General features: G+C 34.5%; 1 protein-coding gene across 6 annotated transcripts in view; it reads left to right on the top strand.

The window, feature by feature from the left end:
• Window positions 1-18622, top strand: part of Diaph3 (diaphanous related formin 3) — a 545588-nt gene that overhangs the window by 166253 nt on the left and 360713 nt on the right. For all 6 annotated transcript variants that reach the window (XM_047553083.1, XM_047553081.1, XM_047553085.1 and 3 more), the window contains one exon: window positions 5630-5760. In XM_047553083.1, the coding sequence (XP_047409039.1) occupies window positions 5630-5760 (131 nt within the window). The remainder of the gene's footprint in view (window positions 1-5629; window positions 5761-18622) is intronic.

The raw sequence follows: 18622 nt of genomic DNA, 5'->3' as shown, positions 1-18622 counted from the left end.
CCTGATAACATGGAGGTTTGATTATATATCCATATATGGAAATCACATGGTGTATGTATACATATACCTATCTACATCTACTTCTATCTGTATGTTTATATACACATATATGTATATGTGCTACATATACTTTCTTTATACTATATATCATGTATATATTCTATATATACTACATATATATGTACACATACACACCCCCCTACATAAATATATACATATATATATATATACTGCCTCCTCCTCCTCCCTCTCTGTAAATACATGTATAGAATTTAAAAGCCATATTGGTAACTTTCAGTTAGACTTCTAAACTACAAGGTTCATTCTAGCCTTCCAGATTTTCATATTTAACTTTTTTCACTGACATTATTATTCAAAATACATTTCATTTCCTTTGGTTTAATTTTCATTTCATTTTAGGATTTCCCCCATCCTTCTTGATTTTATTTTTTCCTTTATGGGTACATGAAACATCAGCATGGTTCTTTATGAACCTAGGAACTATAAAAGAGGTATATTCAGGAAGCTGTCACTAACACCCCTCCTTTTCTTCTTCAGTGTTCTTGTCATTCATCTTTTTGCCCTGTTCCCATCCACCCACTGAAAGTGTACAATCGTAAGTTGCTTCTTCTATATTGTTTTGCACAAATGAACAAACATAAGTGTTTTCTTATTTCTTTCCTAAATATATTCTTTTATGTTTTTTCTGGAGAAAGTATTGTTTGAGCAGTTGAAAATCTCTTCTTAAATATGTAAAATAGTATAAATAATAAAGTGTTTATTGAAGGCCATGGGCCAATGCAGGAGAGCTCATGTAGTGGAAGGGAGGTCGATTCTGGTTAAGTCTGGATAGATATTGACAGAATGTCTTATGCTGAAATTTTTATTCTTTCAATTTAAGTTATAATTTTCTATTGTGTTGGATTGTTAGGTTTTTAAATCTTTCTTTGTGGAGATAGTTTGGAAACTAAAAGAAGAGTAGCACATTTTCTGTATTTTTATTGTATTTCTTTATAAAATGTACTTGGCAATTCTGAACTTTAAACTTATACTATTTTTAATGTAATCCAAAACTAGCTTCCAAAAATATAAAGAGGGTGTTTGGTATATCACAGTGCTCACTAAATAATCATTGAAAAGGATCTTTAATGGAATTCCTTGCTAAACTTCATTTTGTTGGTGGCTATACTTTATTGCAGTACTTTTAAACCTTTCATGTTTTTGCTGTTAGTTTGTACAAAATCATATGTGAATATGTGCACTAGATATCAGTTTGGTCATAAAAATTTTACTGAATCATTTTATAGTTTTATTTATTTTTAAAATTTCCATATTCATGTGTTATAATTATACATAATGGTGGAATTTGTTTTATATTCATATATGTTGAAGTTACAAATTTTCTGAAAACAAATAATTCATGCTGCAGTGACAGTTTAATGTTTCTGTTGATAAGTGACATTAGAGATGATTGAACTCCTTTGAAAAATGCTAGGAAATTGTCTCCATGCACTTAAACAGTAATAATCATGATAGGAATTTAGATTATAATTATCCTTTTGGCAGCAACTGTGCTTACCCTTGTTTTGTACTATGCTGACTCTGCTGTTTTCTTAAAACATTGTTATCAGTGCAAACTATTTCTTTTAACGTTCTTGGCATTTTGTATCATCTCACTCCTAATAAGTTTCAGCATCTGCATAGGTATAAGGAATTCAGGAAAGCAATACTAAAGAGAAACTGATGAAGTTAATTCATGATTACTGACTTAAAAGGCTCAGAGATAGACATGTGCCCCTATGTGAGATATGCAAGAATTTGCACACACTTTATAAACTTAGGCTTTATATTGATGGCCTTTTTTGTTGCAATTTATGAAGTAAATGCCATGGACTGTGTGCTGAAATTTAATAACTAACTTTACATAAAAATTAGGATTTCAGCATATTCTTCTAACTTTTAATTTTTTAAATCTCTAGGGTCTATATCTTTTGGGTCTTCATGTTAAAAAATGTTGGTTTTCTTTATAGGTTGAAGGGTGATTAAAATATTGGAGTATTAACTGAGGATGCCTGGTGATATTTGACATAGGTTGCCTTCTGGGAGATATAAGGTGAATTTAGTGATTTGGGTAGCAGTCAACAGTCATTAAAGTAGCAATTAAGAATATAATGTGAGTCTGGTGATGGCTTAGATAATCTAGGCAAATTTTTTTTTTTAAGCAACTAACGTGTCGTGCTTTGTCACTTTTTTGCAGAGTGTGTAGACATTTTAGACTTAGATTTTTACTTTTATTATTTTTAAAGTCAGATAATCATCAAATGGTAATTTCAAGGTTCTATAATATCATTCAGTTATTGAAAAATGAAAGATCAGTTCTTAAATACTTTGCACTGCATATTGGAGTTACAGTGTATTTTTATTTTGCCTTAGAAATGATATCCCAAGTTTCTCTGCAATCAAATGAAATAGAATAGTGAGGAAACATAACTGAATAAGTCTTGTATCTGAACTGAGATGAAAGGCAGGCAGGAACAAAGGAATCGGATTAAGATTGGGTGGGGCAATGGTTACTGTTCCCTTTATTAGTTGCCTCGCAGAGGAAAGAATGTTTGGCTTTAGAGAAACATAAATGTTAAAGGAAATAAGTATGTGTGAAGACATACTACTCTTCATACCTTAAGAATACATTCAATAAGGAATATGACAAGTATAATCTACTTTTTTCCCCATCCTGTATTTGGTATTTTAGAGTAAAATTTACTAACGGATTAAAAAGATTTAAAATTATGTTGGATAAATATTCTTCTAATTTTTGTGATGCCAGGCAGACATCCTTATCTTACTAATGTGTTTTGATAGCGCAGGGGATAAAGCTTTCTAAGAATTTTCATTGTCATGGCTAATGGACTTGGAGATTTACAGTCTCGAGTGTCCTTCCCTCGCCCCTTCTTCTTCCCACTTCCTTTGAAGTTAGGTAAAATGAACACAGAAGACCTGTGCTGAAAAGGAATACATCTGATTCTTGTGACTATTTTTTCCCCTTGTTTTCCATTCTTTCACATTTGTATTTTCATAGGATCATAATGAATATAATAAAAGAGTGGAAATTGGGTTGAAAATCAATTCTCCCAGTTAGCAGGTCTATTTTCTTTGTCTTGAATTTCCCATATTCCTTTCTAAGTAAGGACTTGTTGCAGAATATTTTTGTGTGTATGAATAACTTATTTTCTCCTTTCTTAATTTTAATCTTTAGTTGGTATATATCTTCCAATTTATCATAACTTCATTCATTCACTGGGGCAGGCACTTTGTAAAGGACTGGTGATGGAGTGAAGATTTAGGCTGACGGAGACACTGCCGCAGTCAGGTTCATACTGATGGACATCACAAGGAGATGCTGGCGTGTGCTAATAGACTCCTCCTACTTCCCAGAAGATTTGACTCTCTAGCACATTGCTTTTCTTCCTCCTGCTACCACTGTCATTGTGACAGCTTCACTGTCATAGATGGTCCATCCAACATTTCACTTTCTCATTTACTTTACTTCATCACTCCCAGTGATCTTTGTTTCTCTAGCCAATCTCAGCTACCCATTACTTGGGAGAGTAAAACACTACCTGTAAATATGATGTACAGACTTCCTTTCCTGAGCACACTACACCATTGAAAATAATAATCTATTTACTCCGCAGTTATTTCATGTCTGCTGCCTCCCTACCATGTCCTTCCTTACCTCCTTATACCCACAGTTCTTAAACACAAACCATCAGGTCATTTGCCTCTGTCCACACGAGCCCTGTTCTTGTTTTCCCACCTTTTCTTCTCTGTGTACCTCAGCACAGGGTGTACCTGAGAAGAAGCTACATTGACACATTTTTTTCTGAATGACCACAGTTCACAAGGAAGCTCCTAAGAGAGTGCAGATATATCCTACCACATGTGGGTGGTTAGTGTACTTCTGTATTTTCTGAAAACAATTTGATACCTGCAGTCCTAATCACTTTTACTAAGTTGCCTAGGCTGGCCTTGAACTTTCTCTACTCCTTCCTCAGCTTGCCGAATACCTGGGATAACAGGCTGCTCTTGGCTTTTTGCCACTTTGAATACTTTTGAGATACCATAGAATTTTTCTTTAATAAATTACCACTTTGATATTGACATGAATACAAAGTAGCCTGTCTTCCTAGTGCTAATTTGCTTTGCTCTGTTGGTTATGTTTTCTTAAGTAACATTATAACAAATTAATAAAATAAGAGAAGTAGATTTAAAAGACACCTAATTTCCTATCATCTCAAATAATCTGCTTTGAGATTTCCTTTCCTTGCCTTTTGATGTGTAATGTGTAACTTAAATAGGTATAATTTAGGACTATTGATACTTTGGCAACCTCATCATTTCCCATGCAGTCTATAAACACACCTCTGAATATGCCTTTTGATCTCAGAGTAAAAGTCCAAGTTTCTTTTGGTGACCTGTAAAGTTTATAGGCTCCTCTGTCAAAACAGTTTTTCACAGATACTTGCCTGTTTGACTCTTATCTTCTTCAGCTCAAATACTCAAGTTGGAGACCTTTTCATTCATCCCTATGAGGATGCAATTGTCCACCCTGTGTAAATTGTGTGCATCATGGTATGATCATTTCCTTTTTTTGTTTTTATTTTTCTCTATAATAGTTATTTACATTTTAACTATTTATTGTGTACCTCTTCCCATTACAATAAAAGTTCCCCCAGGGAGGAATTTTTATTTCTTGTTCGCTGCTCTATTCTCAGCAGTAAGAACAGTGTATGGTATTTAATGGTCAATGTTTGTCAGATAATGAGTAAACCTCCATATCTTCCAACTCATATTTCACACCTCACTAGATCTTCAAAAATCCCCCCCGAGGAGGCTAAATGTATAGTGGTGCTCTACCACTGCATGACCTGGGCTTTATATCTTGAATTGTATGTTGCTATTTCTCATTCTGGGCTGGGTTCCTTTCTAATTCTTTTATTTCCTAATTTTTTACTTCCCTTTCCCATGTGACTTGGCCTCCCTTGATCCATTCTTTCAAGGTAGGTAGGTGTTCTTACTTTGGGTCTCTTGTTCTGTTATAGGAATTAGACTGCATTGAAAGTTATTATTCTCTTTTGGTTTTTCCTTTCGCATGTAGGTTTGATAATCCCTGTGTCAACATTGCCTAGAACTAGACTCTCAATGGTAACTGAATGAATCAAAGACTAAAGCTTTTTCTGTTTGCTCAGAGTGCTAATTTTCATAGCGTATTTCTTGTTTTGAGTTTTTGTATTTATTTTAAATTAGACTGAAATAGATTATTCAAAGATTTTTTAATACCCACTTAGTAGTTCTCCATGACATTTTGCATTTGAAAAATATTATTATTTTAATACATTATTGTTATTATTAACTTGCAAATCATTTGATATGTTACTGTCTCTTGTGAATATCATGGATTGATTTTATAGATTTATGGGCAGAAATAATGAAATATTATTTGTTCCCCCCAAATAATAGTAATCATAGTAGTTGTGTGCTGCTGTTAATAGGAAAAGTGGGATTAATATGTTATTTTGTGTATAATCTTTATGCAGCATAAATTAAATATTTTTGATTTATTTTACAGGGAAGTCTGAAAAGCAGCCAACAGATTTCACCTCAGGATTTCATCTATGAACTGAAAATGGGGTCCGAGGATGAGAGACTTGTGACATACCTGGAGTCCCTCCGTGTTTCTTTGACCAGCAATCCTGTGAGGTAAGTCATCTATTGCAACATCTTCAGGGCATATTTCCAAATCAAATACAAATGAAAAATGAATGACATCTGTTTAATACTTTCCTCATGATGTTTTCAAATAAATAGCTGGTATACCTCAACAATTTCTCAAGGTAAAAATTGAATACATAATATTTATATGCACAGAAATATGCTCAGTGGTACTTTCTGTATTTATTATTGATTAGTATATAGCTCATGGAACTAATTTTTTTCATAAATTTTTTTAAATGTTAAGATTTTTTAAAAGAGAACAGTTAAATTAATCAGAAGCTATGAGTTTCTTATGACTGAATTTCACCCTGAATTTTGGTATGAATAACATACTTGCTGGTTCTTGTTTGACACAGCAAAAAAAAAAAAAAAAAAAAAATCCAATTTTTACTTTTGTTTGAAATGGTGTCTTTGTAGGGATCCATAATTTAATATTGCTATATTTAGCAAATAAAAATGTAGGACATGCTATAAAATTTGAATTTCAGACACACTCAAAATTTATTTATCTGAAATCTAAATTTAATTGGGTGTCATATGTAATTTGGAAACACTACATAGGTGTTCTATAACTTTTGCACTTTGGGGCGAGGCTAATAATTTTTGGTGCCTCTGAGAAATAATTGTGTGGAAAATTTAAAAATCAGGGGTCTGTAGTTGTGGCTCAAAATCAGGGGCTGTGGTTGTGGCTCAGTGATAGATGGCTTGCATAAAGCACTGGGTTTGATCCTCAGCCTTACATAAAAATAAATAAATGTGATAAGGTATTGTGTCCATCTCCAACTAAAATATACTTTAAAAAAATTTAAAAATCAGTGTAATTTTGCTAAACTGTGCATATTAAAATTGGTCACATTATTAGCTGATAGGAGACAGATTTTTTTTTAAAAAAACAAAACATGGTGTACCTGATGTGTATCATTCATGTTAATTTTAATGCCTACAAGGGGAGATGGCAATCTGTATGCTAAGGCTAATTTAGGTTACTGACTGATCCAGAGTGTGTCTTAAAAAAGTCTCAGCACAAGTTGTTATGAAATGTTTGAGCAGTTAGGTAATTTCTGAGCTGCCAGGGTCTGAGGAAGATCAATTGCTTCTGACATTTTATTGTATGAAAATGAAAATTTCTGCATAAGAATATATGCTATGTTTTTGTGTATGTATAGTACAAAGGTTGAATGACATACTATAATTGGAGGTTAGTGATGAATAAAAATATTATTTGATATTCTAATAAGTATGTTTTTGAACATTTCTTAAGTTTTATATGTTGTAAGAAGGGTTTAAAACAAAAAGACCCTGTCGAAACATGAGAATGAGTAAGGTTTAATTAAGAGCATGAAGAATAAAAAATCTTTAGTGTAGTCTTTATTTTTCCACATTTTACTACCTCCAAACCTCCAAACTGATCTTCATACTATAAACTAATGAGCATGAAAGTAGGACCTTCAAATGTTTCAGTTACTTTTTTTACCAGGCAGTGTTTTGCATGTAGTAACTTCTCAATGAAGATTTGTCGATTGAAACAATGAGGTTTTGATTTTTACTTTCTTTATTCTTAATGTGGCTAGAGTTAGGAGCTGAGGTTGAATTAGAGAATTTAACAGGTATTTGTAAGTGAAGTGCTTTTGTTTCTAGCTTAATCTGCACCTTCAAAATGAATTCATTAAAAAAATATTTATTGAACACCTAATATTTTCAAATTTATTATGTTAGGTGTGGGACTTGAGTAAACAAAGCAGATCCATTCCCTATCTCTATGGAATTTAAATGTAGAAAAGAGAATTTTGGGGTTGAATGGGGAGGCAGCCAACACTCATTTCTGTGTATCTGTCAGTCACGGGTTACTGGAGATAGTCATAGTTTCTCCATATAATTAGAAGTAGAAGTAGCCACCTCTTCTGGCTTACCTTCTTTTGCATAGATTTTTAATTTAATTTCATTTTCTCTCAATTACTAATTTAGAGGACAAATGTCATTTCTGATCATAAAATAGCAAAGGAAAAAATAAAGAAAAAAATAGCAAAGGAATTTAACATGCATGTACTTAAAAGGGATGAAATTGACCAATAATCTCTTCTCCTAAACCAAAGAGTACTTTGATATTGATACCTTCTTTCTTGATCATATGCTGGTTTTAAGTGACATTTTAATCATATCCTTTTTTTTTTAATATAGTAGATATTACTATTTTTGAGTTATGCTACAAATTTGTATACATGTACACACACAATCTCATCATCATTTACTGGTTCCTGTACTACTTTTCACTGATTATTTATGCTTCAACTGCATTATTACGATCCCTTCGAGTCTGTTGGTTAAACTCTGTTTTTCATCTGAAATTATCTTTGTCAGTACTTTTGACGGTTAGCCTTCTCTGGGGCATCATGTTGAGGGTTTTTAGGTATATTTTCTTAGCACATTGGAGATAAAATTTTTCTCAGCTTTTCATTGCTGTTTATGAGAACTTGGCCTTTTATCTGTAATTCTTTCCTTTACAGTTAATCTGCCCTCTTGCTCTGCCTTGTTTTATGATATTTTCTGTCTTTGGTGTTCTCAAGTTTCTTTTGTGTGATAGATGGTTTTTCTTATTTATCCTGCTAGGGATTTTATTTTACTTTGCTTCTTGAAAATTTACTTTACTTTTGCAAATTCTGTGAAAATTTCAACCATTATCTCCTTGAATATTTAATTTTTCTGTCTTATTTCTCACGTTAGAACTTTTCCTTCATAAACTTGTTGTTTTCAGTTCTATAATTTACACTTTCCATTTATTTGCCTTTATTACATTCTCCATTTGAATTTTCGAATTTAGTTTTCTAACTGTGCCTTCACCTCTATTCTGCATGTACCTTTCATCTTTTATTTTTAATTTCCATTATACTTTCTTCCTTATAACTTTTCTTTGACTCTTTTTTAAAACTGCAATTTTTTTGACTTTCTGCTCTTCATTTATTTTTTCATTTTATTTTGTTTTTAAGTATTCTTTAGATATTTTATATTCTATATCTGTAATTCTAATTATTGAAGTTTTCCTAGGTCTAATGTGGTTGGTAGTTTCTTTTCACTTTTATTCTTGGTATCTCGTTTTTTCTTTTCACTTTTATTCTTGGTATCTCGTTTTGTGTTTTGATTTTAGCCTGTGACCCTTATTTTTTAGAGTTTTCCCTTGAGATTTATTTTTTAGGATTCATTCTGCTAGAATGAATTAGTGTTTTTCTATCGGGAGAGTAGAGACACTGTTGAGCAGGAACCACTTTAAACCAAAATTATTGTTTTGAGGTTTACTTATTTTTCTTCCCACATAGGTACTGTACATATCTGGCTTATATTGTGAGTTCTCAGAAAAAAAATTTTTCTGATTGTCTGACTTTATTGGACAGTGTGATTTCTAGTTTACCTTCTTCCTGTAGATGTGATCCTTGAGACCCTTACTTTTTGCCAGTGTGTTCTCGGCTGGATGGAGGCTGAAGACCTCATTTCCTTTTCCTTGTGTACCATAAGTTATCACAAAGGGAATATCTGATTTCTTTTTTTTTTTTTAAAGTAACAATTTTTAAAAAATACCTTTATTTTATTTATTTTTGTGTGGTGCTGAGGATCAAACCCAGTCCCTCACACAGGCTAGGCAAGAGCACTATCACTGAGCTATAACCTCAGCCTGAAATGTTGGATTTCTAGGTCTTTGCACATGACACACAGAGTAAAAGAGACTGAAGGCTAGTTTGCCTCTCTATGTCTCCCTCTGTCTTTAAGAAAATAAGGAGACCTTATTTTCTTGTTACCTCCATAAGAACTGAGAATCTTTTTAGTAATTGTTGGGAGGGTGGTTGCAGATACCTTGTGTAATACTAGAAAAAAACTATTGAATGAGAAATTTTGTTTTGACAATAGTACATCATGTCAAAAATCCATGTTTCTCAGAAGAATATATAGAGAAAAATGGAAGATTTTTTCTTTTCATAGAATTATTTTATTCATAATAGCCCTAAAGTTGAAACAACACAAATGTTCATCAACTGATGAACAGATGAAATGTGACAAATTATACATTGGAATGCTTATGAAAGATCTTTTTATCACTTGATTATCAAACCTGCAGCTCAGTGGTGAAATTCTGTTACTAGTTGCCTGTGTATTTTTGCCCCACAATTTTAATAGATATGTCATGTTTCCATTTGCTTTTCTTTTTTTTTCTTTGTCTTTTCCTTTTTAAGCATACTCTTGTTGCTAGTTATTAATAGTGTGTTCTAGTTTATTTTTATTTTTATAACATGCTTTAAAATCTTAAATTAAGACATGAGTTAGAAAACATTTTAAAAAGTTTGCCTTAGGTTAAAAAGTGAGTTAACAGTATGTACAGATTTATGACATTTGGAGTGATGACTTTAAAAATGGGCAGATGAAGTAGGGTTTTCTATGATGATCTGTGTGTGCATCAGCTTTTTGTTGCTTTGACAAATGCCTAAGAAAAAGACTTTAGAGAAAGATTTGCTTTGTCTCAAAGTTTTAGTTCATTGTTGGCTGGCTTAATTGCTTTGGGCCTGAGGCAAGAACATAATGGTGGGAAGGGCAATGTGAGGTAGAATGTTACTGAGGAAGGGTGTGGCTCCCTTCCTTGCAACCAGGAAGGAAGAGCTGGGTACAGTATGTATTCTTCCAGAGCATCTAGTGAACTAGCTCCTCCAACCATGCTCTACCACCTACAGTTTCTACTGCCTCCCAGAACTCTATTCAGTTTTCAGTGGATTAATCCATTGTTTGGATAGAATCAATATGATCCAATCACTTTCCAAAAACCCCATCTTTGAACATTTTTGCATTGGGTACCAAGCCTTCCACACATGACCCATTTGGAGCTATCAGATCTAAACCGTAACAACCTGTATTCTTGCATTTCTTTTTTTTTTTTTTTTTTTTTAAATTTAGTAACAGGAAGACAAGTAGTGTAGGAACTCTGTTTTATTTCTTTTTTGTTTAGTGGAGTTGCCACTAGCCACTTGTGAATATTTAAATTTAATTAATTAAAATCAAATGGGAAAATACCAGTATTTTAGTTGCTCAAGGGTCATATGTGTTTTGTGGCTACCATATTGGACAGCCCATATAAGCCGTTCATCACAAATAGTTCTAGTACACAGTGATGCCTTGGGCCTTAGATTCTTTATGTCCATTTACTACTACAACAAACTTGCTATGTGATTATTAAATTTTCTGTATTTAGCTAGTTGCAGTAACAGTCACCTGTGATCCTAGTGGCTTGGGAGGTGGAGGTACTCAGATCGCAAGTTGAAAGCTAGCCTGTTCCTAAGTAACTTAGGGAGACCTGTCTTTTAAAAAGAAAAGAAAAAAAGTTCTGAGGATTTGACTCAGTGGGAAATCAACCCTGGGATCAGTCAACTGCCCCCTCCTCATAAAAACAAGAAAAAACCCTCAATATTATATCCAAGACTATATAAGGTGTAAGAACCCAGAAAACCACGCCGGACATGGGAATTGACATAAGAGGGTTTATTAAGCAAACAGTGTCTCCCTGCAGGGTAAGAAAGAAAATGAGAGGAAAAGAGAAAGGGCAAGCACAAAAGAGAGTGTGAAAAGCGAGGAGGAGAGAGAGCATGAGAAAAGATAGCGGGGAAGCTACACTTAAGCAGTTGAATTCCGCCAGGCTAACAGGGGACCAGTAACGGAGAAGGGTACTTGCAAGCTGACTGATGAACCAATAGCTAGCTAGGATATTCACAGACTGACAAGTAGTTGGGAGGTGGGGAAAATGACTGTAGTGTAAAGGGCGGGGGAGCAGCTTTATTTTATCTTATATTACATAAGGTAAATAAATTCTGGATGATGTAGACAATTTTTATTAGAGGAAGAAAGATTTATATTGGCTTTTAATTTCAGAGGTTCCCATTCATGCTGGTTTGGCCTCATTTATTTGGGCCTCTGACAAGACAGAATATAATGACAGGGAATACATTGGAACCTATCTGCTTACTTTCTGGTATACAGGGAGCAGAAAGAGGGAGAGGAAGATGCTGCAGACAAAAGTACACCCTTCAAGGGAGTGCTTCCAATGACCCATTTCGTCCCACTAAGCTTCTAGTGTGTTCTCCTAGTAGCCCATTGAGGTATGATTGATTAACCCATTTATGAATTAATAGCCCTTATGCTTCAGTTACCTACCAGTGGCCCGACCTCTGAACACTACTGCTTTGGGAACCAAGCCTTCAACACATGACATTTGGGAGATGTTCAAGATCCCAACCATAATAGGAGGCATGCAGACATTGCTTAGCTTTGTGGAATCAGTGCAGGCTGTGGGGTCAAACAATTCTAAATTCAGATCCGTTCTTCTTTTCTTACCCTTTATGTCACTGTGGCCCTGACACTGAACTCTGAAAGTCTCAGAGTTCACACTCATTCAGTAGTCTTTATTAAGCAATTATTATGTGTATGTCTTTGTGCTAACCAGCAAGGGCACACAAACCAATGAAAGATAGTGAATCTCTGCTCCTTGACAAAATGAAAGCAAAGACTTCAGTCTTGAACCCTGTGAACCAATGAAGTGAGGCAGAGGATGGGACATATGTGATGAGCAGTTGCATTGAAATAACATCAATTTCCTTCTGCTTTCCTTTCTTCTCTCCTGCCAAAGTTTTTGGAGACGTAGCTCCTCAAATGCTGAGGGAGGATCTGCTGAAGCTCAGGTTTGCTTGAGCAGGAACTTCTCGTCTTGACTTAGAGAGTGCTCTCTTTTGACTATCTTGCATGCTTCCTTCTCTTGCATTTCCCCCATAGGATTCTGATTGACATCTGGGGAATTCTTGAATTTCAGAGGCTCTCTTCCACTTTTTCATCTTTTTGATTCTCTGTGGTGCATCCTGGGCAATTTCCTCAGGACTGTTTGCCCGTTCACTAAAGTTCCCTTCAGCTACATACAGTCTCCTAAGTGGCCCACGCATTGTGGTTTCCTCATGCTCTTATATGGGCTTTGTATGTGATCAGCCTGATTCATCTCATCTAACGTTAGATGAATTTAATGGAATAAATGGTTCCTCTTAAATATATAATCTATTCAAAAAGTCAATTCCCAGAAAATAAAGGATTTTATTTTAAAATTCAGTAGATTTTGCAACCAGATCATTAGTTTCAGATTTGTCAGACTGGCTCTGTAATTTAGTGTAACTTTGGTGAATGGACTTCTGAATGGGATACAAGTGTATGCCAGTTTTGCCCTACAGGTGTGTTAATGGCTTTGTATTCCCCTGTAAAACTGTTCATTTTAAGTTTTTTAGTCAGCTTGCTAAGAGTTGGTGACAACAATTGCTTAAAATATGTAATTACATTCAACATAGATGATATATTATTCTAATGGTGGAGTATAAATTGAATCTGGATACTATACCGTATTAAAACTGACTTTCTAAGTTTAAGATATGAAAATTTTGTTAGGCATATGTGTTTAGTGATTTATTTCACACCTTTGAAGCAGAAAAATCACCATAAATATAGGAGAATTTAACAGCCCAATAACCGAATACTTATAATTTCCCAAAGCACACGAATCAATATAAACCATATCCCATGCCATAAAACAAAACTGTTTAAAGGAATTAAAATCATACTAGGCATGTTCTTTCACCACAGAGACTCAAACTAGAAGACAGGATGATAAAAGAAAATCTCCAACACATTGGAAATAATCTATGGGTCACAGCAGTTTGAAGAGAAATAAAATAGACACTGAACCTAGTGAAAATACAACCTTTAAAAATTTGGGAAACTAATGTCACTTAAAAAATCCTTAGAAATGAGGAATAGTCTTTATTACCACCTGAGGAATCTTGGGTGGGTTTCGGGTGTTTGGAGAGCAAAATAAATGAGAAGCAAGCAGAAGAAAGGATTTACTAAAGGTAAAAGCAGAGATTGTTTAAATGGAAAGTAGAAATAATTAAAGAAATCAGTGTGACAGCTGGTAATTCGAAATGATTAATACAATTCACAAATTTGTAATAACATTGATGAAGGAGGAAAGAATAGACAAAATTTCAATATTAAGTATTAAATGAAGTATGAATCACAGCAGACCCTGAATAAAAAGAAAGTGTTTGCTGTTGTTATGGGTGTGGTGTTTGTCCCCTAAGGGCATCTTGGTCCTCAATGTGGTGATTTTGCCAGGAGATATGAAATCTTTAAGAGGTGGACCAAGTGAAAGGTTATTGGGTCATGGGGCATCATCCTTGAAAGGGGATTAGGATGTTCTTATAGGACCCAGTTAATTCTTAGAGAGTTAACATAAAAGAAGGAGCCTGGCTTCTTCACTCACTCTGCCATCTTGTGTCACCCTGTGATCTCTCCTTTGTGTGTTGGATGTGCTTCCACCATTGTGATGCCATAATCCTTTGGACCCTTAGCAGAGACCAAACACATGGGACTACTTGATCTTGGACTTTGAGCATCTACCACCATGAGCTAAATAAACGTCTTTTCTTTGTATGGTATCCAGTCTCAGGTATTTCATGAGAGTAAGAGAAGATGGAGTAATATAACTGAACAACTGAACACAAAAACTACAATTGAGATGAAACAGATCAATTTTTGGAATAGCATGAATTACCACAAGAACATGAACTTCTGAGAGTCCATTGACCATTAGGAAGTTAAATTTTTAACTTGAACATCTCCAAAAAGATAATCAGGTATAGATGATATCACTAGAGAATTATACCACACTGTTAAAAAGAATCAGTGCCAATTCTATGCAATCATTTCCATGAAGTAGAAGAGCAGGGAACGATTCACAACTTATTTTATGAAGCTGGTGTTACCAGAGCATTAAACCAGAAAATACAGAGCCCAAATAAAATAATGGAAGAAACCCAAAATTGACTGACCAAAGTCCATCATGAATATGAACAGACAGTAAAATCCTCATGTAATGTGCTTCATTGACAAGCCTAGAAAAATCATATGACGAAATTCAAAACCTCTGGATAAAAACTATTTGAAAAGCAGGGATAGTGTAATAGGGGAGCTCTTAGTGGATATTGTCTTGCAAATTCCTGAGATACCCTCAAAGCATCTTTCCTTTTGTGTTTGAGCAAAGAATTTAGCATCTCTTTAGGGCCTGTAATCTCTTCAATTGGCACATCTTCCTTAGCCTAAGCTTTGCAGGCACTTTTCTGTAAATACTACAATTTTTGAAAATCCTTTTAGCTCTGTTTGCTACTCGCCATTCTCACAGTAAATTGGGCTAAAAGCTACCAGCAATATCCATACCAATGACTGAATGCTGTGCTGTGTCTTGAAATTTCCTCCGCCAGATTAATTAATCCATTGCTTTAAAGAATTTTTTTTAAAAAATTCATTTGTATTGTAAACAAATGCAATACATCTTGTTTCTCTGTACATGAAGTAGGGGCATACCATTTGTGTAATCATACATTTACATAGGGTAATAGTTTTTGATCCACTGTTATTTTTTTCCTTCCCCCCACCCATCCCACCTCTCTTTTCCCTCTATACATTTCCTCCTTCCTCCATTCTTGTCCCCCTCCCACTCCCCTTTATGTGTTCTCATCCGCTTATCAGTGAGAACTTTCATCCTTTCGTTTTTTGAGGTTGGCTTATCTCACTTAGCATCATGTTCTCCAGTTTCATCCATTTGCCTGCAAATGTCATAATTTTATTATTCTTTATGGCTGAGTAATATTGCATTGTGTACCACAGTTTCACTTGAAGGTCATCTAGGTTGGTTCCACAATCTAGCTATTGTGAATTGAGCAGCTATGAACATTGTTGTGGCTGTATCTCTGTAGTATGCTGATTTTAAGTCCTTTGGGTATAGGCCAAGGAGTGGGATAGCTGGGTCAAATGGTGTTTCCATTCCAAGCTTTCTGAGGAATCTCCACACTGCTTTCCAGAGTGGCTGCACTAATTTGCAGCCCCACCAGCAATGTATGAGTGTACCTTTCTCCCCACATCCTCGCCAACACCTGTTGTTGCTTGTATTCTTGATAATCGCCATTCTAATTGGGGTGAGATGGAATCTTAGGGTGGTTTTGATTTGCATTTCTCTTATTACTAGAGATGTTGAACATTTTTTTCATATATCTGTCGATTGCTTGTACATCTTCTGTGAAGTGTCTGTTCATTTCCTTAGCCCATTTGTCGATTGGATTATTTGCATTCTTGGTGTAGACTTTTTTGTGTTCTTTATATATTCTGGAGATTAGTGCTCTATCTGAAGTATGATTGGCAAAGATTTTCTCCCACTTTGTAGGCTCTTTCTTCGCATTGCTGATAGTTTCCTTTGCTGAGAGAAAGCTTTTTAGTTTGAATCTATCCCAGTTATTGATTCTTGCTTTTATTTCTTGTACTATGGGAGTTCTGTTGAGGACGTCTGGTCCTAAGCCGACATGTTGAAGATCTGGATCTACTTTTTCTTCTATAAGATGCAGGGTCTCTGGTCTGATTCCGAGGTACTTGATCCATTTTGAGTTTAGTTTTGTGGATGGTGAGAGATATGGGTTTAGTTTCATTCTGTTGCATATGGATTTCCAATTCTCCCAGCACCATTTGTTGAAGAGGCTATCTTTTCTCCATTGCATATTTTTGGCCCCTTTGTCTAGTAGGAGAAAATTGTATTTATTTGGGTTTGTTTCCATGTCCTCTATTCTGTATCATTGATCTACCTTTCTCTTTTGGTACCAATACCATGCCATTTTTGTTACTATTGCTTTGTAGTAGAGTTGAAGGTCTGGTATTGCGATACCCCCTGCTTCACTCTTCCTGCTAAGGATTGCTTTAACTATTCTGGTTTTCTTATTCTTCCAGATGAATTTCATGATTGCTTGCTCTATTTCTGTAAGGTCCGTCATTGGGATTTTAATTGGAATTGCATTGAATTTGTAAAGCACTTTTGGTAGTATGACCATTTTGACAATATTAATTCTTCCTATCCAAGAACATGGGAGATCTTTCCATCTTCTAAGGTTTTTTTTAATTTCTTTCTTTAGTGTTCTGTAATTCTCATTGTAGAGATCTTTCACCTCTTTTGTGAGATTGATTCCCAAATATTTTATTGTTTTCGAAGCTATTGTGAATGGGGTAGTTTTCCTAATTATTCTTTCCAAAGATTCATCACTTATGTATAAAAATGCAGTAGATTTATGTGCATTGATCTTATATCCTGCTACTTTACTGAATTCACTTATGAGTTCTAAAAGTTTTCTGGTGGAATTTCCAGGTTCCTCTGAGTATATAATTATATCATCAGCAAATAGGGATAGTTTGAGTTCTTCTTTTCCTATTCGTATCCCTTTAATTTCTTTGGTCTGTCTAATTGCTCTGGCTAGAGTTTCAAGGACAATATTGAATAGAAGCGGTGAAAGAGGGCATCCCTGCCTTGTTCCAGTTTTTAGGGGGAATACTTTCAGTTTTTCACCATTTAGAATGATATTAGCCATGGGCTTAGCATAGATGGCCTTTACAATGTTAAGGAATGTTCCCACTATCCCTATATTTTCTAGTGTTTTGAGCATGAAGGGGTGCTGTATTTTATCAAATGCTTTTTCTGCATCTATTGAAATAATCATGTGATTCTTGACTATTTATTTATTTTTTTATTATTATTGTATACAAATGGGATACATGTTTTATTTTTATTTGTACATGGAGTCAAGGCATACCATTTGTGTAATCATACATTTACATAGGGCAATGATGTTTGCTTCATTATTTTTTTTTCCCGTGATTCTTGACTTTAAGTCTATTGATATGGTGAATTACATTTATTGATTTCCTGATGTTGAACCAACCTTGCATCCCTGGGATGAAACCCCCTTGATCATGGTGCACTATCTTTTTAACATGTGTTTGTATGCGATTTGCTAAAATTTTATTGAGAATTTTTGCGTTGATGTTCATTAAGGATATTGGTCTGAAATTTCTTTCCTCGATGTGTCTCTGTCTGGTTTAGGTATCAGGGTGATATTGGCTTCACAGAGTGAGTTTGGGAGGGTTCCTTCCTCTTCTATTTTATGGAATACTTTGAGGAGAAGTATTGGAATGAGCTCTTCTTTAAAGGTTTTGTAGAACTCGGCTGAGACCCCATCTGGTCCCGGTCTTTTCTTTGTTGGTAGGCTTTTGATGACTTCTTCTATTTCATTACTTGAAATTGGTCTATTTAAATTGTGTATGTCCTCCTCGTTCAGTTTAGGCAATTCATATGTCTCTAGAAACCTGTTGATGTCTTTGAAATTTTCTATTTTGTTGGAGTATAGATTTTCAAAATAGCTTCTAATTATGTTTTGTATTTCACTCGTGTCTGTTGTGATACTTCCTTGTTCATTCCAAATTTTAGTAATTTGGGTTTTCTCTCTTCTCTTTGTTAGTGTGGCTAAGTGCTTATCAATTTTTTTTATTTTTTCAAAGAACCAGCTATTTATTTTGTCAATTTTTTCGATTATTTCTTTTTTCAATTTTGTTGATTTCAGCTCTGAGTTTAACTATTTCCTGTCTTCTCCTACTTTTGGTGTTGGTCTGTTCTTTTTCTAGGGCTTTGAGCTGTAGTGTTAGGTCGTTTATTTGTTAATTTTTTTCTTCTTTTACTGAATGTACTCCATGAAATAAATTTTTCCTCTAAGTACTGGTTTTATAGTGTCCCAGAAATTTTGATATGTTGGTTGTTTGTTCTCATTTACCTCTAAGAATTTTTTAATTTCCTTTCTGATATCTTCTGTTATCCATTCATCATACAATAGTGTATTATTTAATCTCCAGGTGTTGGAGTAGTTTCTGGTTTGTACTGTGTCATTTATTTCTAATTTCACTCCATTATGGTCTG

The sequence above is a fragment of the Sciurus carolinensis genome, chromosome 5 (genome assembly GCF_902686445.1).
Source record: "Sciurus carolinensis chromosome 5, mSciCar1.2, whole genome shotgun sequence".
NCBI classification, from domain to species: domain Eukaryota; kingdom Metazoa; phylum Chordata; class Mammalia; order Rodentia; family Sciuridae; genus Sciurus; species Sciurus carolinensis.
Note: the sequence above shows the minus strand (reverse complement) of the source record. Positions and strands in the feature narration are given on the sequence as shown.